We start from the raw sequence: 23,463 nt of genomic DNA on the forward strand, positions 1-23,463 counted from the left end.
ATCCTTCAAGGTGGGCCGTTACAGGTCATCCCACAACGAAGCTCCTTTTAATTTAGCTCAAGCTCTCCCTGGTGTTAATCTTCTCGGCATATATATCTATATATACGTATGCTTGGTCGTCATCTTCTCGGCATAGATATAAATACGCATGCTGGGTTCATCAGAAGCTTCTCTGACAATACACTTCCAACTTCACCTCATTCTTAACTCGACCTCACCTCAATCCAACCACGCCATCACCATGCACTCGCTATCTCTGTTGCTCGGTGCCGCCGCGGGCGTCAACGCGATCCTCGGCGGCAAAATTGACGCCGTCGTGCTTCCCGGAAACCAGTTCATCTGCGCCAACAACTGCGTCCACAAGCGCGTCTTCTTTAGAACCAGGGCGACGTGCCTCGAGAACGAAACCGTTCTTCTTCTAGGCGACAAAGGCTAGTTCAGCGTCCCTAGCGTCTCCCTCGACTTCCTCTGCCGGGAAGACCCGCTACTTAGGGTGCCGGGCTAGCGCTAGCGTGAGCGCAGGGCCGGCGAGGCGCCCGAGCAGTGTAAGCTCTATCCGCTGACCGACCCTAACGAGATCTACTGCGAATCTAACAGGAATCCAAATGACAAGCTAGAAACTGTGCAGTGGGCGGACGTCGAGAAGCTGCTCGAGGAGGCCGCCGCGGGAGAGGGCTCCTCTACCCCTCAGTAACCCCCGAGCTAAAAATCGCGCGAGCAGTGCGCCAGGGAGGGCTAGCAAGCCTTCGCCAAGTATGACGAGGGATTTGACAAGTGCGACCGGCTCGGCCGCGCTGCTATAAATAGCTGCTTAGCCGGGCAGTAAAGTTAAGACGCACACCGGCCTAGCCGCCGCCGATGCTAGCCGACCCGCAGGGCCGCCTCTACTACTCTTACCTTTTATTTACTTATCCTTAGCCTCGTTATCTTTGTTATTTACTTTCTTATATTAGCCTCGGCGCCTTTACTATTCGCTAGCTTCCTATCCCCCCCCGTAGCTACGTAAGTTAATATAACGTCTCTGACCATGCCCGTCTATCCTCTATATTTAATTTCTCTAGCTCGCTAACGGTATCTAAACCTGCAGATTAGCTGTTAAAGTACCAACCAAGGCGAGCTGCACGTTGCTGTACTTATTGCTAGGTATTATCGCTTTCGATGTGGCCTATGTCTGGCGGAAGTTCATCTACTTTCTTGCCCCTCGCTACTATCATATGTCGTCCCTAATGATGATATATATTTAGCTGCGTTTATTTAAAAATAACATTCCTTATTGATAAAGCATCTATATTATGTGACTATATGCTGTCGTGTGTAGTAAATAAACACCACTAGGCCAATCAGGTAGTTAGTTCGGTCGCCAGCGCTATAGAGTTACACGACACTCCGGAAGAATTCCCCCGGAGGACAATGGGTACGTTGTTAAGCTGTTCATGTTACGTGTCGCTTCTTTAGTCACATACAATTATCTACAAACGGTCATAAAGGCTTTCGCATTCCGGCGTGATAGGAACACAGAGGAATTTAATAGAATTATAGTAGGTATAAAAAAAGCTAGAATAAGCAACCTAATCTAGGAAACTAGAGGACTAGGTAGCTTTATCTAAGATCTCTTTAAAATTACATATACTAGTATTCCTAGACTAGATAGCTCTAATTTTAGTCTACCTATTATCTTACTAGCACCTATAATAGGTAGTAAAGAATAAAATTAAGAAAAGTTTATATTAAGGTTTGCTTAATAACTTAGTTATATTTTAGGTTATTATCTTAAATTATAGCTTTTATTTTATATATTAATAATAAATATAAGTATATATAGGTATATTTATTGTCACAGCTGGTCCGGTCACGGACCTACCCTGCACTGCAGCCACGTGCCCACGCGTTGGACCCTGCATTTTGCTCAGTTCTTCGCAGAATTCTGAACGTAGCTCTTCGAGCTACGTCTTGTACATAGAGCCTGCCCTACCTGAGGAGTGCCTATCCGTAGCAATAGACTGAATCAAGCCGCCCGTGTGCTCCCCATCCTACCTGCAGCCGAACGACCCTGACATTTATATATACATTATCTTTAGTTATCTATTTTTTTATTATTACTTATTTACTTTATTATTACTTTTTACCATATTGTAAATTTAGCTTATATATTATATAGAGTCTCTATATTATATAGAGTATCTATATTATATATACTATATATATATAAGGGCTGCTTACCGCCTTTATAGTGTTTGCCCCGCTCTCGGTTAGATGAACTCTGGTTGAGGTAGTTACAGATGAGCTGTGTGCCCCAAAATCTGTTGCCCCCACCCCGGCCAAGCCACATAGTTAGCCTACATCCAACCAGCTTCTTTCCTCGTTGAATGCCCCCCCACGCTGTCTCGGAACAAGATTGTCTGTCGTGAACACGGCGGCAAAAGTTTTTGCCGCTCTGGGAGCAATGTACCATTGGTTCTTGCGCTCTCGATTGCGCTCAGTAGTGATTTAAGTCAGTCGTGAGCTGCCGTCCTCTTGTTGGGCGAGCCGTGTCACGAACTACACTGCCTTGGCTGCGTAGACATTTGCTTCAAGTCTGTGGAGGTGCATAAATTTATACATTGTCTCAATCATTCATCATCCTCGTGCGACGCGGTCCAGCATCATCATGCATCATTCTCACGCAGCCAGTAGCGATGCACAGGCATTTTGGGCTCCTGGAACTGTCATCCTCGGAGAATGTGAGTGTTTTTGTCTAATTAAATCCTTTTCCAAGTCACTGCACATGTATTTTGATGCTAATCATCTGCGATGGCGAAGCTGGTGATTCCACCTCACCGCCGAGACTGCATCCGGTCCCTACCGCTGACCCGGACGAACCTTTAAACTGGTCTTTTTGGAGAAAGACTGTGCACTTCACCCTCGTCAACTTTTACGTCTTTCTTGCCTTTGTTCAGCTCGACATTGGCGGGGCGGCTTGGAAGGCTTACCGGCAAGAGCTGGGATTCACCCCCAATTTCCTGAATGCCAGTGTGGCGTACAACTACGTGGGCCTGGCCTGCGGTTGCATCTTTTTTGTGCCCTTCATCTACAAATACGGACGACGACCAGTCTACCTATTCAGTGTCGTCTTACAGCTGGCGTCTTGCCTTTTGAGCGCGCTCACGCGAAATGAAGGCGACTTCATCGCTGCCAATCTCGTCACGGGCCTGGGTGGTGCCATTAGCGAGACAATTGCCCAAGTCACGATTGCCGACATCTATTTCGTGCACCAGCACGCGTCAATGAATGGATGGTTCCTTTTTTCGCAAACCGCCGGCGCTACCCTCGGGCCCGTTGCTTCCGGCTATGTCGTCGATGGCCAGGGCTGGCGATGGATGTGGTGGTGGTGCGTTATATTGTTTGGCGTTAATCTTGTACTCGTCATCTTCTTCTTTGAGGAGTCCAAGTACACGATCCCAGCTTACTATCAGACAACCACCACGCCTTCAGAGGAAAAGAACAAGCATGGCTTGGAACATGTCGAGGATTCGAAAGATGGCGGCCTCGAAAGCATCAACAATGGCGGCAACAGACCTCGCCGGAAAACTTATCTCCAGCGACTTGCGTTGGTGACCACATCTCGAGGCTCCATCTGGAGAGACTTTTATCGACCTCTCATTCCGCTGTTCAAATTTGCCGCGGTAGCATACGCTGCGGTTACGTTTGGGACCCTCTCCATCTCTTTTGCCGTCATTTCTTCCATCATGGCCACTTACTTGTTTGAACCGCCATACAACTTCTCCGCGTCTTCTGTCGGTCTCATTAATCTGTCCCTTTTTGTGACTGCGATTCCCTCTCTACTTTTTGGCGGCTATGGAAACGATCGTCTGATACTCTGGCTATCGAAGCGCAATCGCGGCATCTTTGAGCCCGAGATGCGCCTGTGGTTAGCGTTGCCCATGGCAATTGTATGCCCTGGTGGTATTTTGCTGAGCGGGCTGACGATCAATTATGTGAGTATCAAGCGTATAGAGACAATCCTGAAGCTAATTACTCACGCGGTCGTAGGGCGGACCTTGGCCGTTGATCGCGGTCGGACTCGGCTTATTTGGTTTTGGTCTAAACGTGATAAATGACGCAGCCCTCTCTTATGCAATGGACAGTTACAGTGAAGTATGTATTTTCCGAGCAATCTCTCGCTCCATGAGTCTTCTGATAGCTTACTCTACATCACAGATTATCGGCTCTGCCATGGTCGGAGTTGTGTTTGTGCGCAACGCCGCTTCCATCGGAATTATCTTTGGCCTCACGCCCTGGATCGAGAAATCCGGTATTCGCAACGTCAATATTGTCATGTTTTGTTTCTGCTTCCTCATTCTTCTCTTGCCTGCTGTATTGCTCATATGGGGCAAGAAAGCTAGGCTGGCGTCTGCGGTGTCTTACAAAAGACTCTCTGAGAAGCAATCATCTCACACGTCCTAAATAGTGCATCACCCTTGATTATGGCTTCATGTTGGACGTCAACGAGGAATTTATGTAGCGAGTTGTACCAAAAATTGTAAAAGGAAGATGATTTTGAGAAGCAGAAGCGGTGACATGGCTACTAAGACGGGCTAGCTTCTCCAATTGATTGCGCCTTCTCGGCACGGACTTTACGCTAGAGCATATCCCGTGCTGCCAAAACAAGTTCATTAGCCAAGTTTTCAGTGATCCTGACTCGGCTTCTCTGGCAATCGGCTGCTATACTAGATAAAAAAGCATCTATTAACCGATACGTGAGCAAGTCCTTTGTTGCAGAAATTGTCAATGCCTAGTTCTTCCCTCCACCCTAACCAAGTTTAGCGTGCACAATCTCGAGGGCACCCATATATTTAACAATTAGTTAAGCGTAGACGGCTATAATGTGCCAAATTGAAATCCTCCGTGCAAATTAAGGTCCTGTACAGAGGTATGATTACTGTGGTTGTGGTTCATTGTGATTTGTAAGAGCTGCGAGGCGCGACCATCAGCAATACGGCTTCATATTGCTCCCTTTTCTAAGTGACCGACGGAGCAAATCAGACGGAGCAGGAATAAAACAGACATGCCGACCACTAGGCGTAACTACCCGCCGCCGTCCATAAAGTCCGACTCTCACCTTGGGGCTGTCGGCTCACCATGGTTAAATAGAAATGCCGCCGCTACAACCCCCATTCATTGGTTCCGTCCCATCTTGTCTTCCCAACCTCGATCAATTCAGTCCCACTGCCAGGTAATAATAATTAATAATCCCTCAACTTTCAAAGGATGGTGCACCACGACGTCCGACCCTTTCAAATAGCCATCCCAGAACGCAGCTTGGAGGTATTGCAAAAGAAGCTGGAGCTTGCGACTTTTCCCGAGCAAGTGAGCTTCTCGGATTGTGACAAGTACGGTGCATCTCTGTCCGAAATAAAGCGACTTACCGAGTACTGGAAGAATGGCTTTGATTGGCGGGCGCAAGAGGCGAAACTGAACAAATTGCCACAATTCACAACCACCGTCAGTGTCGACGGCTTTGGAGATTTCGATATTCATTTTATTCATCAGCGCGGTAGCCGAGAAGATAGTATTCCTCTGTTATTCTGCCATGGCTGTTTGTCTCCCTGCCAGAGAATTCTTTTTTTTTCTCCCTTGTTTGCTTCAGACTAACGTTGATGCACAGGGCCCGGCAGCTTTCTTGAGGTTGTCAAGATACTACCGCTGTTGACAGACCCCAAAGACGGGCCATCCTTTCATGTTGTCGCTCCGTCGTTGCCTAATTATGGCTTTTCAGACAAGGTCATGGACGAAGGATTCAGCGTGTCTCAATATGCGCAGGCAATACACAAAGTCATGTTGAACCTAGGCTACAACAAGTACGGTGAGTAGTATTGGATCCATGTCGGTGTACTGGTTCTTGTCTAATGATAGAAACACAGTCACTCAAGGCGGCGACTGGGGCTTCTTTATTACACGTTCTGCCGGTGCCCAGTTTCCGGATCACTGCTTGGCATCGCACATCAACATGCAAATGATTCAACCTTCAGTCTCAACAACGGGTTGGTTCGGGTTGTACAAGCTCTTGGGCTGGTTCAGCAAGCAGGAAAGTGACGGCCTATCACGGCTCGGCTGGTATCTAAAAGAAGGATCTGGTTATCTGGCCCAGCAGAGCACCAAGCCCTTGACCATTGGCTATTCCCTCGCCGACTCTCCCGTTGGTTTGCTAGCATGGATATACGAGAAGCTCAAAGATTGGACAGACAATTATCCCTGGACGGATGACGAAGTCTTGACATGGGTATCCATCTATCAGTTTTCCAAGGCTGGTCCGGCAGCGAGTGCTCAGATTTACTACGAAGCCAGGCACGCAAAGAGCGCCGATGCAAAAAAGTCCATGGGTTATGTACCCGTGCCGCTTGGCATTTCGTCCTTTCCCCGGGATATTTCCCCGATTCCTCTGTCTTTCTGCAAGGCACTAGGCCCACTGGTATTTCAGAAACGTCACGAACAAGGTGGCCATTTTGCTGCATACGAAAGACCCGAGCTCCTTGTTGGAGATATCCAGGCCATGTTTGGAGTTGGAGGTGGCGCATACCATGTCGCCGAGAGACTAAGGGCGGCTGTCAGTGCCAATCTTTGAAATCATTTTGAAATTGCTGTCCATCTAGATAGCTCTCATTGCTGTATTCTATCAATTTTTGCGACCAACTATACGCACGACGATTATAGCCTTTGTGACGCAGAAGCTGTCAGACTGTATCACGGCGATTTTGGTCGAACGCGGGGTAAACAGTCCCCGGAGCGGCGGGATCTGGGGCAGTGCCGGTCAATGCGGGGAAATCTCGGGGCCCCAGGTGATGGGCTTCGACACCGAAAGCGACGACATAGTTTGGCGGAAAAAACGGTCAAGAAGTCTGTATTTTATTATGATCGCTTTCATAGGTGAGGTATATACTGCAGAGTTGACTGCTTTAAAGTGCAGGGAGGATGGCACGAAGGAAATAAAAATGTAGCCCTTTGTAACTTTGAGATGCTACATACATATGACTGGGCGGCGGGAGCCATACAGCCTATACCCTACATATAGTACACTAGATGTTGCGCTGAAAATAGGAACAATTTCGACGCGCATTCGCTTCCCAGTGAAGCTCTGCCCATTGGATTTAACACTTATAGTTTAAGCTTTGCCTTTGCCATCATGAGTTCCTGTCGCATAGCCAAATCAGCCATGATTTCTTCGCTGCCGCCGCCAACAACCTATACAACAAAAAGTCAGCCAGTGATTTTTTTTTAAAAAAAAGATACCATGATATGTTTTTTTTTAAACTTACCAGCATGCGCAAGTCGCGACTGATTTGCTCCACGGTAGCTCCCGGTCCGCTCCTCTGATATCCAGCACCGCCAAAGATTTGCTGCGCTTCGCGGGCGGCGAGCTCCACCATCTGGCCGCCTTGCACTTTCAGCAGAGCAAGCCGACCCGCGACGTCTGGGCTCTGCCAGCCCTGCGGCGACGTTCCAATGTGGTATGCGAGCTGCTCCATCCATGCCCAGTGCGCCTCGACTCGATGCGCAACCTCGGTCAGCTTGCGCCGGATGACTTGGTACTGCATCAGGGGCTTGCCAAAGGTTTCCCTCTGTAGGGCGTACTGAAAGGCCAGCGCCAGGCACGTGCGGCTCTTGCGGTTGCATTGCACGGCGAGGAGGAAGCGCTCGCGGTTGAAGTTGCGCATAATCATGGGGAAGCCCTGATTTTCTTTGCCGAGCAGGTTCTCGGCAGGGACCTTGACATTGTCCAGGTCGACAAAGGAGGCACCGCCGGCATTCTGTCCGCTGTTTTGGATCTTGTCAACGGTGATGCCCGGCAGATCCATAGGGATGACAATGACGGATATGCCCTGCGCGCCTTCGCCGCCGGTTCTCACGGCAGTCGTCATGTGGCTGGCCCAGGGCGAGCCAGTAATCCATTTCTTGACGCCATTGACAATGTAAAACTTGCCATCGGCCGTCTTTTCCGCCGTGGTTCTCAGCTGCGCAACATCAGAGCCGCCTGATGGCTCTGTGATGCCGAGACAAAAGCTTGTTTCTTTGGTAAATAGCCCCGGTAGCCACTTGGACTTTTGCTCTTCTGTTCCGAAATGGATAACGGGCGGTGCGCCAATGGACGACGCTCCTCCTAGGGCAATGTTCACGCCGCCTTCGATCCTCGACGTCTCGTCCGCAATGATGAGCATGTGGAATGCATCAAGCTGGCCCGGGGGCAATCCGGACAAGCTGGGCACACTGGCTGGTCGATACTGAACAGGAACATCATCCAGACCGATTCCGGATTTCAGCCAAGCCTTGGAGGCCTCGACTGGTGCTTCTCCCTTTTCTTCCCATTCGAAAGCGTACGGCAACACGTTTTCATCTACGTATTTGCGTATATTGTCCCGTAGGCGGCGATGGCTCTCGTTGTAGTATGGAGATCGCAGTGAAGAATACCAGGCGGGCTCACTCCAGGGGACATGCTGGCTCAGCTCGAGTTTAGGGTCCGGCGCCATGATGTAATTGAGGTTATGCGACGTTGTGCGTGTTCAAAGGGGCAATGGGCCAAACTGGCGAGGTTTGACGCAGCGGTGTAGAAGCTGTAATAAATTCAAGACACTGAGATGGGTTGCCGAGGCTCTAGCTCGGTACGCTAAAACACCCCGCAACCGTCATCGGCTTGGTGGCTATATGGTCCTGTCAGCCAGCCAGTTACCGGATAACTACCTACCTTATTAGCGAAAAGTTTGGTGCCCCAAAGTAATTTACCTGGCCACGTTGACCTCGAAGCTGTAGCCTAGTTCTAAATGCGACGGCTAACATTTCTAATCTTTGCTTCCTTTTCCGTTCTATCTTTCCAACGCTGCCCTTGGATTTTTGGCACTGTACAGCCGCTAGCGGCATACGAAATATGATATAGGCGGCCTCGATGTCGCCCGAGGCGCTATCCCACTGCCCGCCGCAGAGTAGCTAGAGAGGTTCACAAAAAAACAACAAAGTATTTCGGTATTTCAGGATATGCTAGGTATATACATTTCGATATACAATATGTACTGGATGATTTGATATATGTATAGTTCAAAAACTGCCACAGGTCAGTAATGAGCTGGCGCAGTAGTTCCATGCTTTGGGTAACACTAACAACGAAATGCCGACTTGGTCTCTGCGACAGTGTTCATTCGCTTGCCGCAATAGGCATCTTGTCGTTGGCATTGTAGTGCAAATTGCGGTTGTCCCTTACAGGCTTGGAAGCCTCCCGGTGCTGAAAGCTGGCAGCAGCCTCGGCGACGGGCAAGTTCTTGCTGTACTCGAGGCCAGTCAAGTCCTTGTACGGCTTGCTTTTATCGGTCGTATAAGCCTTTGGTGCCGCGAATGCGGCGCCAAACAGAGCAAAAACCAGAGCAGAAAAAGGCTTCATGTTTGCGAGTCAAAAAAAACCGAACGAAGAATAGGGGGAAAAAAAAAAAGAATCATCATCCGCTTATACACAGACGGCCTTTGCAGTTCACTAAATACCACAGGCACAAGAGCAGAGAAAGATGCTGCGGGCTGATCACCCATCGTCTGACCAAAAGGGCCGGGCCTACAGGCGTAGTGGCGCGTGCAGGGGTGCATTTGACCGAGAAGCCCCCCTCAATCTCGACCACTGGTTGGTGTGGGGGTCGATCGAAGGGAACATGTCATGCTCCTAGTTGCAGAGCTTCCACTGGCAGAAGAAAAAAAGGCTAGTTTGGCGCCATGGCACAGTGCTTGGAGTGCTCAAATTTCTTTATTCCATGTTTCACTCTGCTGTCGGCTTCCGGCGCGTTGCTCAGGTGGGAAACCTCACTCCGGGGCGCCCCCATCAGATGACATGCGCGTGCGGGCGCGCCACCACGGATTGTCACTGTCCACCTTCCCTAACAAGTGCTACAGCCCGATCTTGACAGCGAGCATGTTTCTGGACATGAAGCCAGTGACAAAGAGCCAAGCCTCTCGCCGACCGTTGTTTTGCGCCGGGTCTGTTGCAACAAGGACTGCGGCGCTCGCGGTTCTAATATAATCCGCATTGTCTTGGAGCAAGAGCCGTGCTTTCCAACTCGTTTTTCCTCGTTTGGACTTGGGTGAGGACCGGTCCTGCAGGTGCCATATCATTACTCCATCTCTGGCATCGGCAAGCCAGCTATTGTGAGCGAGGTTTATAGCCTTGGAGAGACCCGCAAGAACGAAGCCGCTGGCATCGTAGGTGTCGTTGGCATACGGGTCTACAAAGTAGGTTGGGTTATCCAATGTTGAATCCGCTTGAAATGTGTCAACAACGTCAACAGTGACTTGGCCGGCAGTGGTCTTGAGCTCGCCAAAGTAGACCTCGCCGCTCACAGCACTGGCGAGGACAACCTCGTCGGGTGTCCTGCCACGACCAAGGCCATTATTGTTGTGCAGCCCGGTGAGAGCCACATTCGCCTGGACCTTGGCTGTCTCATTTTGTTCGTTTGTATCGATTTGGAATTCCACGTGAATGGTATTTGACCACGTGGCGCCAGAATACAAATCTTCCACCACTCGCATCAGACCGTCGCGGTAGAAGTGGTCGTTTGTGACGAGGAAAGACGTGGTAGACAATGCCAGAATGTCGTTTGGTGTATGTATCAAGTCATGTTTAACGGTGCGTATATGCCGTACAAAGTCGGCTCCGATCGTATGGTGAAACAGCTCAATCACCGAATCCGCTTTGGGCGCCAGCGAATCTTGGGCTTGATTCGGTCGATGGTTGACGGCAAAGACAAAGACGGCCTCGCCAAGTTTTGCCTGAGGGTCGTCGATGATGTCGATGCCGTGTGTAACGAATGGTCCAGAGAATCCTTCAAATCGAAGACGCTTTGCTTTCATTCTCTGACAAACAGACTGTTAGTGTGGCCGCAAAAACAATTCACGCAATTGGAAAATGGATAACGGACCTGCGGATCTATAACCGTAATGGCTCCTGGAGTTTGTGCGGCCTTGCTCGCATCTTCCAGGATGGCAAGTGGTGGAAACCAAGAGTGTCTAGCTTCCCATGAAGCCTCGCAGGCTGTAAAAAGTAAACCACTGGCTAGATGATGGTGGAGATCCTCGCAATGAGGCGTGTCTGGTATTCGGATGGCTTGTAGCCCCTCGTCCGCGATGGTGCATTTCTCTGCCCTCAAAACACCAGTGATGCGCAAGGTCCGGTATATGCTTCCGAGATTGATATAGCCAGCAATCACTGCTATAATCACTGCAATGAGTGGCGCCAATAAAACCTTGCTTCCTGCCATGATCTTGTTTGTTGCAGAGTTCCGCAGAAATCCGGCCGACGCTCACGAGGGCGGGGTTTGGCTTCAGTTGCAGTGGGTTGCCCTTTTTTACTTGGCGATCTGCACCACACTGTCGGCAAAGACTAATGTTTGGTCTGTTGTCCATCTAGAGCTAGGCAAGCTCGGTATAATCTTTCCCTTGTTCCGAATTGCCTACTTGTTAGTCGTTTTAATACCCACCTTGGCTTGCGCAAACTCTTGATCGCAAAGTCTAGGTGACTCTTGGCAGACTTTTAACGTTGAACAAGGTTCCTATACAGCGATATAGCAATTGAATCATAATTATTGCTCCATCAAATTGGGTAGGGATTAGCAACTCTATGGTCAAATCTTTCTTCTTATCAGTGCAACTTTTGCTGTGCTTCAAGAAACCTTGCAAATTAGTCACACAACTAGCACAATGGCCTCCAATTCCGGCTACTGGAATCAAGTTCCGATACATTTCATCTGGCGCAACTCCATTCGGCTCCGTAACCCCAGACTATCCTTCTGTTAGTTTCTGTTAGTTTCTGCTAGCAGCAATACAAGTGTTCTGTTATAGCCGTGATCTGACAAAAGTATTGCTTACGATAAGAGTCGGAGTCGAACTTATTGGCGTACACTATTGGATTCGAAACAGTCGCCCATGCGATTTTCTTACCATTCCTCGGCGTGGCGGTAGCGGCTAACTACGGGAGTAGCGAATCTCAAATGCCGAACGATTAGTTACCACCTAAAGGGCGGGGTGCGAAAGCCGGCCTTGCAGGTTGATGTTACACTATTCAGGGCATTCTAATAACGCAAATGAGTTGTTTATCTTTTGGGCTCAGCTCAAATAAATTCCAACTATTAAGCTCAACATTTTTAATTTTGCACTCCTGATCGAGGTTATAATAGCGCCCATCTGCGATCGTTGGGCTAGTTTATTACCTTTCATTGACAACACGATTTGACGCCAACTCACTCAGTCATTCGTACAGCGAACAGCCATGTCAGCGAAAAACAGACATAATAAACAAAGTGTTCAGTCCTCGGACGAGGGTATTGATTATGACTCACAGCAGCAAGTATATTCCATTGATTGTGAACCCCCAGGTATCCGACTGAATACTGACCAGCTGCAACAGACCTGACCCCGCCGCTGACGCCATCGTGGACGAGGCCAGAATGAGACTCAAAATGGACATTTTCCTCATTCCTCTCGTCAGTCTAATCTATTGTATGTGCCCAGCCAAAACTACGTCCACCACTTCTTGCTGATCTGTCGACTATTCTAGTACTATCGTTTATTGACCGATCTAATATTGGTCAGTATTCTCTCAAACCCCGAAAGCATTTGCAAGTCTTAACAAACAACTAGGCAATGCTGCCATCGCGGGCATGCTAAACGACTTGGACATGCATGGCTTTGACCTGAATGTCTCATTGACCATATTTTTCATATCCTATATTCTGTTTGAGATTCCTGCTAACCTCTTGTGCAAATGGATTGGCCCTGGGAGGTTTCTCCCGGGGGCTATTCTTGGCTTCGGGGTTCTCACCATCTGCACAGGACTAGTGCATTCCTTTTCTGCCCTGTGCGGCGTTCGGTTCCTACTCGGAATCTTTGAGGCTGGCATTATGCCTGCCCTTGTCTATTTTCTGTCGCGCTGGTATACACACAGTGAATTGACTTTTCGAGTGTCACTTTTCATCATCTCAGCATCACTCGCTGGGGCCTTTGGGGGCCTTCTTGCGTCTGCTATCCTGTCGATACCGCATCTCGGTAGTTTGTACTCTTGGAGATTGATATTTGTCATTGAAGGTGTGTGTGTGTGTGTGTGTTCACTAGTCTTTGAGAGCAGCATTGCCTTGCTAACTCCTCCCCCCACACAAGGCTTGGCATCATGCGTGCTGGGAATCATTTCCTTCTTCACGCTGCCCGATCGACCGGAAACCGCCATCTGGCTTTCTGCTGAAGAAAAAGTCTTGGCCAAGGCCAGGCTAGATGCAGAAAGATACGCTACCGACGAATCGGCTTCCACATTCAGCTGGGCCAAGGTGCGATTGGGCATCTTTAATCCCGTTGTTCTTGCGACCACTGCGATTTTCCTACTCAACAGCATCACCGTGTATGGCAGCTCCTTCTTTCTTCCGACAATTGTTAAAACCATTTTTCCGGAGAAGTCAGTCCGCATGCAGCAGCTCCTTACTGTTCCACCATATTTTGTCGGTGCAATAGCTTGCGCACTGACAAGCTTCTGGAGTTGGAAAGCACAGCGGCGCATTGTCTTTATGATCTTCTGTGCGCCATTGACTGTTGTTGGATACATCATGTTCTTGGCGACGACTAATCAGCATGTCCGCTATGGGGCAACATTTTTGCCCTTTCTCGGCATCTTTACGTACGGAGCGTTGACCAACTCCCACGTCGCCGCCAATGTTGCGTCAGATACAGCCAGGACAGCCGCCATTGCCGTCAACGTGATGGGTTGTAACATTGGTGGCCTAGTGTCGGCATGGGCATATCTGCCTTTTGACTCACCCAACTACAGAATTGGTAATGGACTGAATCTGGCTGCACAAGCAGCGATGATTGTCATTGCGACGTGCCTCCATTATTGGACCGAGTACGACAATAAGCGACGGGACCAGCGACAGGCAACAGACCCAGAAGACATTGGTACACCAAACATGGACACATTAGACTGGAAACACCCCGATTTCAGATGGCGCAAATAACAAAGATGCACATGGGGCAATTGAATCTACACTAGCTATGAACTCCTTCATGAAATTGATGTGACAATAACGGTCATCAGACGTCTTATTGAGCATTGTTCTGCTTACGACCCTTGATGTCATAACGGTCAAGCTCCATGACTTTGGTCCAAGCTTTGATGAAATCTTTTGCAAATTTCTCCTTTGCATCACTGGAGGCATAGACCTCAGCCACAGCGCGGAGCTCAGGGTGGGAGCCAAAGATGAGATCCGCACGCGTTGCCGTGTACTTTGCCGTTCCGTTATGGATATCGGTAGACTGGTAAAGCTCCCCATCACTGTTTGCCACTGGAGCCCACACATTGGCAATGTCAAGCAGGTGTACGAAAAAGTCGTTGGTGAGCTTGCCAGGGCTGTCCGTCAAGATGCCATGCTTTGAACCATCAAAGTTGGCATCGAGGGCGCGGAGACCACCAATGAGAACAGTCAGCTCGGGTGGGCTCAGATTCAAAAGAGAAGCCCTGTCAACAAGAAACTCCTCGGTGAGAGAGCGGCTCGTACCCTTGCCGTAGTTGCGGAACCCGTCAGCCTGGGGCTCGACTGGAAGACTGTTAGCACGATACTGGGTGAGATGAAGGCTGAGTAGCAGTACTTACGTAAAGCAAATGCAGCCTCGTCAGTTTGGTCCTGAGTCGCATCAACACGGCCAGGAGTAAAGGGAACAGTAATGTCAAGACCAGCATCGGTTACGGCTTTTTCAACAGCAGCTGTACCACCAAGGACAATAAGATCGGCGAGTGAGACCTGCTTGTCCTTGTTGTTCGAGTTGAACTCTTTCATAACTCCTTGAAGCTAAGAAAGGAACATGAGAGTTAGCGAATGATTCCACTTATTGAAGGGTAAGTGCACATACAGCGGCAATGACAGTCTTCAGACGGCTAGGATTATTGACAGCAAAGTTGTTTTGAGGCTTCAGAGCGATACGGGCGCCATTGGCGCCGCCACGCTTATCGGAGATGCGGAATGTGGAGGCTGACCCCCAAGCGGTGGTTACCAAGTTGGAGATGTTCAGCCCAGAGGCAGAAAGAATTTGCTTCTTCAGGTGCTTCACATCGGCATCGTCAATGACGTGCTCATTAGGAGCAGGAAGGGGATCCTGCCAGATCAGAGGAGCCTTCTTGGGAACCTCGGGGCCTAGGTAGCGTGCCAAGGGGCCCATGTCACGGTGAAGAAGCTTGTACCAAGCAAGAGCAAACTTTTCCGTAAGATAGTCAAAGTCGTGGAGGAATGTCTGTGATATATTCTTGTAGATGGGATCGTATCGGAGGGCAAGATCGCTCGTGAGCATCGTGGGCTTGTGGAACTTGTGTGGGTTGAAAGGATCAGGGTGAGAGGCGTTTGCATTGGTAGCCTCCCACTGTTTGGCGCCGCCGGGGCTAGTAACAAGAGTCCAGTTGTTGTTCATGAGGGAGAAGAAAAAGTCTACCCAGTCATTAGTAGGCGAGACAAAGACAAGGTGGTTACGACCACAACGTTACCATTTGCCCATTTGGTGGGGGTGCGCGACCAAATGACCTCCAAACCACTTGTGAAGCTGTTATTTCCGACACCAGACTGGAAGCTGTTCTTCCAGCCGAGACCCTGCTGCTCGAGAGGAGCGGCGTTGGGATCCGGTCCAATGTTGTCGTTGGACACGGCACCATGAGTCTTGCCAAACGCATGGCCGCCAGCAATGAGAGCGACAGTCTCCTCGTCATTCATTCCCATGCGTCCAAAAGTCATGCGAATATCTTTGGCAGAAGCGATAGGGTCGGGGTTGGCATCTGGGCCCTCGGGATTCACATAAATTAGGCCTATGTATTCTGTCAGCACATGTCATTTACCAGTGAGTGGTTCATTGTGCGGCCTACCCAGATTCGAGGCGCCAAGAGGGCTCTCTAGCTTATCGGCTCGTTCATTGATGTCTGTGCTGGCGTTGTAGCGGTCTGCGCTGCTCTTCTTGCTGGGGACAAACTCATGCTCGCTGCCCCAGTAGATTCCCTCGTCAGACTGCCAGGTGTCGACGCGGCCGAATGCGAAACCGTAGGTCGGGAAACCCATATTCTCCATGGCGACATTGCCGGCGTACACAAAAAGATCAGCCCAGGACAGAGAACTTCCATACTTTTGTTTGATTGGCCACAGCAGTCGTCGGGCCTTGTCAAGACTGGCATTGTCTGGCCAGCTGTTGAGGGGAGCAAAGCGCTGCTGGCCCATACCGGCTCCTCCACGGCCGTCAATCATGCGGTAAGTACCAGCATTGTGCCAGGTGAGACGAATCCAGAAAGGGCCATAGTTGCCGTAATCAGCAGGCCAAAACTTTTGGGAATCGGTTTGCAGCTTTGTAAGGTCTTTTTTGAGTTGCGCGACTGGAGGAGAAGACTGAGTTAGAACGGGGCTTTTCTTGATAGTTTTGCGCAGGCTCTCTCACCATCAAGCTTGGCGAACGCAGTAGCGTAGTCAAAGTCTGCATCGAGTGGGTTGGCCTTGTCGGCGTTCTGGCGAAGAACGGCCAAGCTTAGCTCGCAGGGCCAGAAGTCTTTGCTTCGCGTGCCACCGCCGGCAACTTTGCTTTTGCGTGAGCATTGTCCAAAATCAGGGCTGTCAGGGCTAGCACGGCCCTGTATAATGGCTTCGGGGTGCAGTATGGGAGCATCCGCGCGAGCCTGGTTCCCTTGAATGTATGGACAAGACACCGCAGCCGTGAATGGCAGTACAGTCACTGCGAGCGCTAAAAGCTTGGGAGAGGGCATTGTGAACAGCTACCTAGGTAGGTAGGTAGGGCTGAGGGAAAGCGTAGAACTTGACAATGGCACAATCCACTGGAGCTCTCAACCGCAAAGTTGTTGTTGAGCGGGCGGCATCTATATATAACCAACCAGCACCCTGACCAAACACCGAAAAAGGCCCGGTCTCCTGCATCTACCAATGGGGCAGTTTTATGCTGATTTCTTGTAGAGTGTAATTCGTAATGGGTGGTGGTGAGAGGGGACTTTGCCATGCGCTGCATCATTCGCATCCCATACAGCACCCTGCAAGACAAAAACAGGCTCCACTGGGCTAGTACATGGTTGGTGAGGTATAGACCTGCAGGTGCGCCATATCACACGTTCAGGGCGCTTAAGCCAGAAATAGTACCATGCAGCTCCGTGGACCGAACGAAGCCCTTCCAGTCTTCCAGGTGATTCCAAACTGCTGGCTTGTATGCATGAACCGGTGCCTTTGCGGGAAGCACGGTCATCTGTAGACAAGCATGATACAACAAGTCTGCGCCCAGCTGCGGTTTCTGCTTTGGAATTTCTTTGTAGTAGCTTCGGTATCTGTGCTTAGGCTGTGCTTAGGTACCTACCCAGCAGCCCCCAACAGCCCCTCTGCGGGCGTGGCTGGGTCGATCGCCGCTCGCCGCTGTTCGATCTGAACCAGGCCCAAAAGAACAAGGTACTTTGCCAGTAAAAATTTCGATCAAGCCTCAAAGCCATATTTCTGCGCGTCCAGGATATTGACAAGAAAAGGCCCGTTGCCACCAAAGCCAACATCCGCTACCGTTATCTGTACATTCTCGCAAATTCAATTTGTTGTTCATGCGGCCGCCCTTGCCAATTCGCATCAGCCCACACGGATGTTGTGATCAGCGGTGACAAAACAAGCTGACCTTTTTGAGAAATACTGTGGATCTGCTTTCAGCGACCGGCCAGTCTGAAGCTTCCTTCTTGATGACCCGACTGTGCTTGGCGAAAAACGAGGAACGTAAAAATGTGCAGACCGAATCTCGGGCCCACTCCCCCCTCCTTCCTCCTTCCACCAACCCGCAGATTACTTGTGTCGTTCGGCTTGCACATTATTGGCTGCGGGACGCATTGCACGAATCAAGAGTTTTTTTTAAAAGCAGGGCTATGCGTTTAGACCCTTGAACCCCCAGAGGTCCCGCAAAACAAAGTCAAATGGCTTTCCTCTAATCAGCACCCACGCGATTGTCAGCACCTTGATACCCTGTGCAGCCACAATCAAGTTATTACTGACTGATAGCAATGATTCCACACTGGGATTAATGCCGCCGAAAGGGTTTTTCATGCAGATTTACTCTACGGATTATCCAAGGGAGTAGTCACGCTAAGTCATCTGTCAGGCTCGGCCAATGTCACACCGTTTTTGTCTTGCTTTGTACATCTTATTCTCGACCTGTGGTCTCAGTCATTTGCCAGGGGTGCTCTTGGCAAACTTGAGAGCCCGCCATGCGGGTGACAGAATAAATGGCCCATAATGAGGGTAATGAAGTTTAGCTACGTAGATTTAAACAACTCTCTATAAACTCTAGAAAATATCTATTTATTTCTAACAATAATTAAATTAAACTTTAGTGACTAAATTATATCTTATGTCTTTTAAAAAAAAATTTCAATTTTCTACTATTTTCTATCCTAAACACCTTTCGCTAAGTATTGTAGATGCCTTGGCGAAATTGGGCCAGCTCTTTTGTCACCCACTTGCCCGCCTGTCAGACTGTGACTACGCCACCTCTAATCCGTATTATTATTATTGTCATTTTTTGCACAACTTGGCATTCGTACCTATCTATATACCCAATAAGGCGCTATAGCTTTCTGCTTCTGCAAGCCCATGTGCCCACCTCGTGATTCAATTTGCAAAGCATACCCCATGTGGCTGTCAGAATCAGCACCGCCACTGGAGAGGATTGGTCGTGCATATTATATTGAGGCGCACGGCACGCATCACACCACTTCCGCGGCTGAAGCCGGGTCTGCATGGAGCGCTTGTCCCTCGTACAGGCGGTTCAGCACCCCATTGGCAGCTTTGGGTGACACAGCAATTTATTAAGACACCATTAAAGACACTTGGCCCAGGTGCGTATGGTGTGACTGTACGAAGGGAAAGAGAGCAAAAGACTGAGGTGAACTGCCAACTGCCTCGACGAGAACCTCCCCCGCCCCGACTCCGCCTGGCGGGGGAGGGACAGCGCAAAATATATTGTCGGAACAGCCATAAATAGCAGTCGATAGCTGTGGGGGTTCTCGCTAAACGATGAATGTCAATTTGAATTTATTACCATTATCATGCTCCGCTGCTTGCCCACAGACTTTTCCATCATTAAGTCACGATGCTTAGCAACAAGCACCGTTGTCTCTGTCCGTGCTACTGGGCCTCTACAGTACCTGTGCCGCAATTCGGTTCTTCAATTATGGTATGACTATCCTCCAGCATCAATGATTTACATTTCAAGATTCCTAGAAATACACATTGCAATGAGCGAGCGACAGTCGACTAATATGGAGGGCGTCACTGGCTATATAAATGTATAGAACATGAGCAGGTCACGATTAGCTAAGAAGTGCAATGCTAAACTACAGACGTCGTAGTTTCCTTCGCCGTAAATTCTGTAATTTACTTGTGAAGTTCCTGGCGGAAGTCATCTTCGAAACTTGCTCACGCAATTCAGACCTCTTCTTTGCCATGAGCTTCGAGGGTACCCAGCCGAACCGTTGTAAGGCCACGAGCTGGTCTTGCAAACGGTGAGAGCCATGCGAAGACGAACGTCTAAAGGGTTCTGACTTTGCTAGGCTAAATTTAGAGCCGCAAGGATATCTCTGCACTGTGAGGTAGATCCCTAGGCGAAATCCCCGACACTTCTTTGCCCAGGAGGAAGGATCGCATCCGAAAACGACCTTCAGGTGTTGCTTATACTGAAGGAGTGCAGAAGGGCCTCCGGAGACAACCCAGCGTCATCTGCTAGCTCTCACATCATTAGTCTCATGACATTGAAGTAGATCGCATCAGTCGCGTGTTCAAGATCGAACCAGTGCAGAACCGTTGCTACTGGTAACGGTTCAAGATCGCCTGCCGCATCTCTCAAACCAGGCGTGACTAGAACTGCCCCTGCAGGCGTTCGAGAATGCCTCCTCCCAGCCCCAGCGAAGAGATACGCACTGACGATCCTTGTTTGCAGCTCTGCTTGCTTCCCGGTGTACCTGACCGATGGAGCTGTTGGTTTTCTGGCATACTCCACGAAACCAGAAACACGACAAAGATATCTTGCAATAGGATGGTGATGGGACTACGGACAACTGTCGATTCAGCATTGCGTGACTAGTCTGACAATGTCCAAGAGCCCTATCAGAGCACAGAGTCCCCATAACTACTCCTACCGACTTATCCGCACCGATGCCGTCATCATCTCATAGATGCCCAGGATGTTGAGCTCTAGAGATTCATGTATGCGCTTATTCGCACCGATGTCGTCATCATCTCATAGATGCTCAGGATGTTGAGCTCTAGAGATTCATGTATGCGCGAGTCAAACTTCATCTCTTCCAAATTCTAGAGGTCTCTTTGTGATAACTTCTGCCTCCGCCCGTATAGTATGCCCAATTGCTAAATCAGATGGAAGTGGTGGGTGTGGCGCGTGTAAGCGTGGTGCTTCTGCTTGATGTTCGCGTCTGCAAAGACAGACGTTGAACCTGTCACTTGGAGAAGCTCGGAATGGTAGCGCCTCTAGCTCGCTTTCGGTGACCGAGCTCGAGTCAAGGGACGGGCCTTGCGCCGCACTTGTCGCACTTGTCGCACTGACGATGCCATGGCGACAACTGCGGCAATTGACTGCGGCTCCTTATTAATAAATTAGCAAAAGTTTGCCTTGAGCTACGGGATTACGTCAGGCATGGCAAGGATGAGATCCAACACCCACTAACGTTTTGTTCTTGCTTTCTGTCACGTGCTGGGGCGCGTTCGACATGGAAATTTCTCTGCGCATCCGGCTGATACGCCTCCTTCGCTCAGCGCATCAGTTCTTCCTCCCGGTTACTGCGAAAATGGACACCCTGACATACATTCTTCTGGCGATTACTCTCATTTTATTCGTCGGACCTGTAAGATATTCCTCGACTGATTGAATACTCTTTGTAGTCATGAGCCAAAGCCTCGCTTTGGTCGGAATTTTTCATGTCTCCTACCATCTGCATCAGCGCCAAAAAGAGGCTCGATAACCAGACTGACTGGTTCAATAGGCCATTTTTAGGGACCGCTCGCCTATTCCCGAAACCTCAAAGAGAGTGGTAAAAGTAACCGAGGCCGCCGAACTAGATGCTATCCTTTCCTCTACCACTCGTGTAGTAGTTGACTTTTATGCGGACTGGTGTCCTCCATGTCGAGCAATCGCGCCTATTTTTTCCAAACTAGCAGAGGAACACTCCTTGCCTGGTCAACTCGCTTTCGTCAAGGTCAATGTCGACCATGTCAAAAACGTAGCTCAGCGATATAATGTCTCGGCGATGCCAACCTTTGTTTTCTTTCGGGATGGTGAACCTCAAGGAGTCTCTGTGGAAGGTCTTACAGCCCGCAGCTCGGTCAGGTCCACTGACAGTGGCTTGGTGGACAGAATTCTTGGTGCAGACCGAGTGGCTCTTGAGGCTGTGATCCAAGCATTGTCACTTCAGCGTCGGAATTAGATGATGATGGTCAACGGCCTAAGAAGCATCGTTTAGAGGCCACATGATGCACGGAAAGGCAGGCTGCGGTTAGTTGTTGATAAGACGGCACGGTGGTTTTGCGCGCGTGTACAGATTGATAACAAAGTAGTGGTCTGGCATTCCAGCTGTAGTGAAGCATCGATTTTGCGCTCTTTCACCGCGTAGCCGAGACTTTCATTGAGAATTCTCTCATTTAGATTTAATCTGTACCTTGAGGCCAAGCTGAAATCTACCGCGCCCTCGCTCTTGATGAAGCACCTGTTTGAACCAACGTCTAGTGCCTACCAACAGCCGGGACCAAAGCCGGCATGATGAAGAAATTATATGCGTAACAATCCACCAGAGTCAGACAAATCACCAGATCGTTTCTTACGGGTACTCACTATTTTTACGGCCCTCTCCTTCTTTCTCTAGTACATAGTTGGACAGCATTTCCAATAAAATGCCGCCGTGCTAGTGCATCCGACCGCTTGCCCGCTGTCTTGGGTGCTCGGCCCAAGCTACAAGAAATAATACCAGATATTGATTGTCATGTAAGTCGTCATCTCGACATTTGGCAGCTGGGCAGCTCAGTTTCTGGCTAGCATCGACATCGTACGAGAGACACAATATTCTTCTTCGAGGGCGCAGCTGTGAACGCCTGACACGCCCCCTAGATAGGTCCTAGGCAATGGGGGGCACTATTACATATTCGTACCCAACAATAATTGCATCCTTGTCAGTAATCCTTTTACTCTAGTCGTCCCACCTCTGCTGTGGTATGCAGAAAGTAAATAGTATAACCCTGTTGTTCAACCTCGTCTCGCTCGTGGCCTCGTACCATCTCGTATACTAACTATCCGGCAGCGATACATGCTAACTCACAGACAATGAGGCGCAGACAAACTGGCCCTGTAATATGACCCCTGCAAACGTTATGGGTAGTACTCGGTAGTTAAATCCTAGACGACCACGCTTTTCCTTGAATGTATCCACAGCAGTGTGCACGGCTGAAGATTTGGTGCATGAAGATCGTTGGATGAGCGACTGAAGAAGCGCTTGGCCGCTTGGGTTATGAAATTATCTGGGCAGTTGGGCAGAAAGAGAATCCGGAAGAGGGAGCCGCATTGCCGCAAACACCAAGAAACGAGAGGTGCGGGGATGTTGAATCAGTGACCCCAGCAGCGACATGACTCTTTGGCCGGCCGGACAGTGTACCCATGCATAGACAGGTCTAGACGTCATCGGTGTTTGTATCCTTCTGCTACTGCAATCTTCACAATGCCGGGGCGGTGTGGCGAGTGCAAGTGGCCAAGAGCGTACCTAGCGGAGCGTTCACTATTCATTCAAACTCTGCTAATGAACGCCGTGTGGCTTGGAAAAGCAACAAGACCAATGTCCAAAAAAAAAAATGAAAAATCCTATACTCGAGAGAAGCTTTGCCTGGAGATTCGCCAATTGAACTGTGCAACCGACCCAGATATTAATGAAACAACTCGGCCCACCACTTTGTCTCCCCAGTGCTGCAGTGCTGGCGGTTTCTCCTAGCAACCTAGGTAGCTACCTACCCAATTAACGTGCACTGGCTACTTCATTGCTTGCATACATCATCCCATCTTATCAGCAAGGTTTCCCATGTTAAATGCCCGGTTCTATACATTTCTTTTCCTTGCGCCCCTCTTTAATCTTCCCTTTGTTCCAGAAATTGGCAGCTGCCAACTACTCTCTGCCCTTGAGAGCCACATTCGTCACCACCCGTCTCAGCTGTATGTTTAGTCGGCGGGCACCAGCTCTCATGCACATGGTAGAATTCTGGCATGGTCGATAAAGTCCACGAGCCGCATTCTGGACAGTCGCTTTTTGTTATAATAACAGTCAATTCGCTGTCGTTGCCCTCGAATGGCCCTTGGCCTGCTGCAATCGACCCCGCTGGTACCCACCGCCAACTAGGTACCTAGCGTGCTGGTCCTTTGCAATTCTCTTTT

The 23,463-nt window shown here is 49.6% G+C and overlaps 9 protein-coding genes across 9 annotated transcripts; 5 read left to right on the forward strand and 4 right to left on the reverse strand.

Annotated features, from left to right (window-relative positions):
* Window positions 1-241: 241 nt before the first annotated feature.
* Window positions 242-694, forward strand: BBA_09753 (uncharacterized protein; the record flags this gene model as incomplete). The annotated part of the gene is made up of 2 exons (XM_008604850.1): window positions 242-390; window positions 598-694. 2 exons carry the CDS (start codon window positions 242-244, stop codon window positions 692-694), a joined length of 246 nt encoding a protein of 81 aa, XP_008603072.1.
* Window positions 695-2,647: 1,953 nt separating this feature from the next.
* BBA_09754 (sugar transporter) lies at window positions 2,648-4,443 on the forward strand (the record flags this gene model as incomplete). The annotated part of the gene is made up of 4 exons (XM_008604851.1): window positions 2,648-2,720; window positions 2,800-3,974; window positions 4,030-4,134; window positions 4,198-4,443. The coding sequence occupies 4 exons, from the start codon at window positions 2,648-2,650 to the stop codon at window positions 4,441-4,443; spliced, it is 1,599 nt and encodes a 532-aa protein (XP_008603073.1).
* Window positions 4,444-5,247: 804 nt separating this feature from the next.
* On the forward strand, window positions 5,248-6,601 carry BBA_09755 (epoxide hydrolase; the record flags this gene model as incomplete). Its single annotated transcript, XM_008604852.1, has 3 exons — window positions 5,248-5,575; window positions 5,645-5,842; window positions 5,901-6,601. 3 exons carry the CDS (start codon window positions 5,248-5,250, stop codon window positions 6,599-6,601), a joined length of 1,227 nt encoding a protein of 408 aa, XP_008603074.1.
* A 530-nt stretch (window positions 6,602-7,131) lies between these two features.
* BBA_09756 (acyl-CoA dehydrogenase) lies at window positions 7,132-8,501 on the reverse strand (the record flags this gene model as incomplete). The annotated part of the gene is made up of 2 exons (XM_008604853.1): window positions 7,132-7,218; window positions 7,293-8,501. 2 exons carry the CDS (start codon window positions 8,499-8,501, stop codon window positions 7,132-7,134), a joined length of 1,296 nt encoding a protein of 431 aa, XP_008603075.1.
* Window positions 8,502-9,160: 659 nt separating this feature from the next.
* BBA_09757 (uncharacterized protein) lies at window positions 9,161-9,403 on the reverse strand (the record flags this gene model as incomplete). The annotated part of the gene is made up of 1 exon (XM_008604854.1): window positions 9,161-9,403. The coding sequence occupies one exon, from the start codon at window positions 9,401-9,403 to the stop codon at window positions 9,161-9,163; it is 243 nt and encodes an 80-aa protein (XP_008603076.1).
* Window positions 9,404-9,894: 491 nt separating this feature from the next.
* BBA_09758 (serum paraoxonase/arylesterase family protein) lies at window positions 9,895-11,261 on the reverse strand (the record flags this gene model as incomplete). The annotated part of the gene is made up of 2 exons (XM_008604855.1): window positions 9,895-10,869; window positions 10,923-11,261. 2 exons carry the CDS (start codon window positions 11,259-11,261, stop codon window positions 9,895-9,897), a joined length of 1,314 nt encoding a protein of 437 aa, XP_008603077.1.
* A 1,068-nt stretch (window positions 11,262-12,329) lies between these two features.
* On the forward strand, window positions 12,330-14,000 carry BBA_09759 (Major Facilitator Superfamily protein; the record flags this gene model as incomplete). Its single annotated transcript, XM_008604856.1, has 5 exons — window positions 12,330-12,346; window positions 12,407-12,498; window positions 12,557-12,586; window positions 12,640-13,083; window positions 13,156-14,000. The coding sequence occupies 5 exons, from the start codon at window positions 12,330-12,332 to the stop codon at window positions 13,998-14,000; spliced, it is 1,428 nt and encodes a 475-aa protein (XP_008603078.1).
* An 85-nt stretch (window positions 14,001-14,085) lies between these two features.
* On the reverse strand, window positions 14,086-16,771 carry BBA_09760 (Catalase-peroxidase; the record flags this gene model as incomplete). The annotated part of the gene is made up of 6 exons (XM_008604857.1): window positions 14,086-14,579; window positions 14,636-14,831; window positions 14,893-15,461; window positions 15,518-15,832; window positions 15,890-16,387; window positions 16,450-16,771. The coding sequence occupies 6 exons, from the start codon at window positions 16,769-16,771 to the stop codon at window positions 14,086-14,088; spliced, it is 2,394 nt and encodes a 797-aa protein (XP_008603079.1).
* A 3,993-nt stretch (window positions 16,772-20,764) lies between these two features.
* BBA_09761 (thioredoxin-like protein) lies at window positions 20,765-21,478 on the forward strand (the record flags this gene model as incomplete). Its single annotated transcript, XM_008604858.1, has 2 exons — window positions 20,765-20,899; window positions 21,038-21,478. The coding sequence occupies 2 exons, from the start codon at window positions 20,765-20,767 to the stop codon at window positions 21,476-21,478; spliced, it is 576 nt and encodes a 191-aa protein (XP_008603080.1).
* Window positions 21,479-23,463: the final 1,985 nt, after the last annotated feature.

This window comes from Beauveria bassiana (assembly GCF_000280675.1).
Source record: "Beauveria bassiana ARSEF 2860 unplaced genomic scaffold BBA_S00066, whole genome shotgun sequence".
Lineage (NCBI taxonomy): Eukaryota > Fungi > Ascomycota > Sordariomycetes > Hypocreales > Cordycipitaceae > Beauveria > Beauveria bassiana.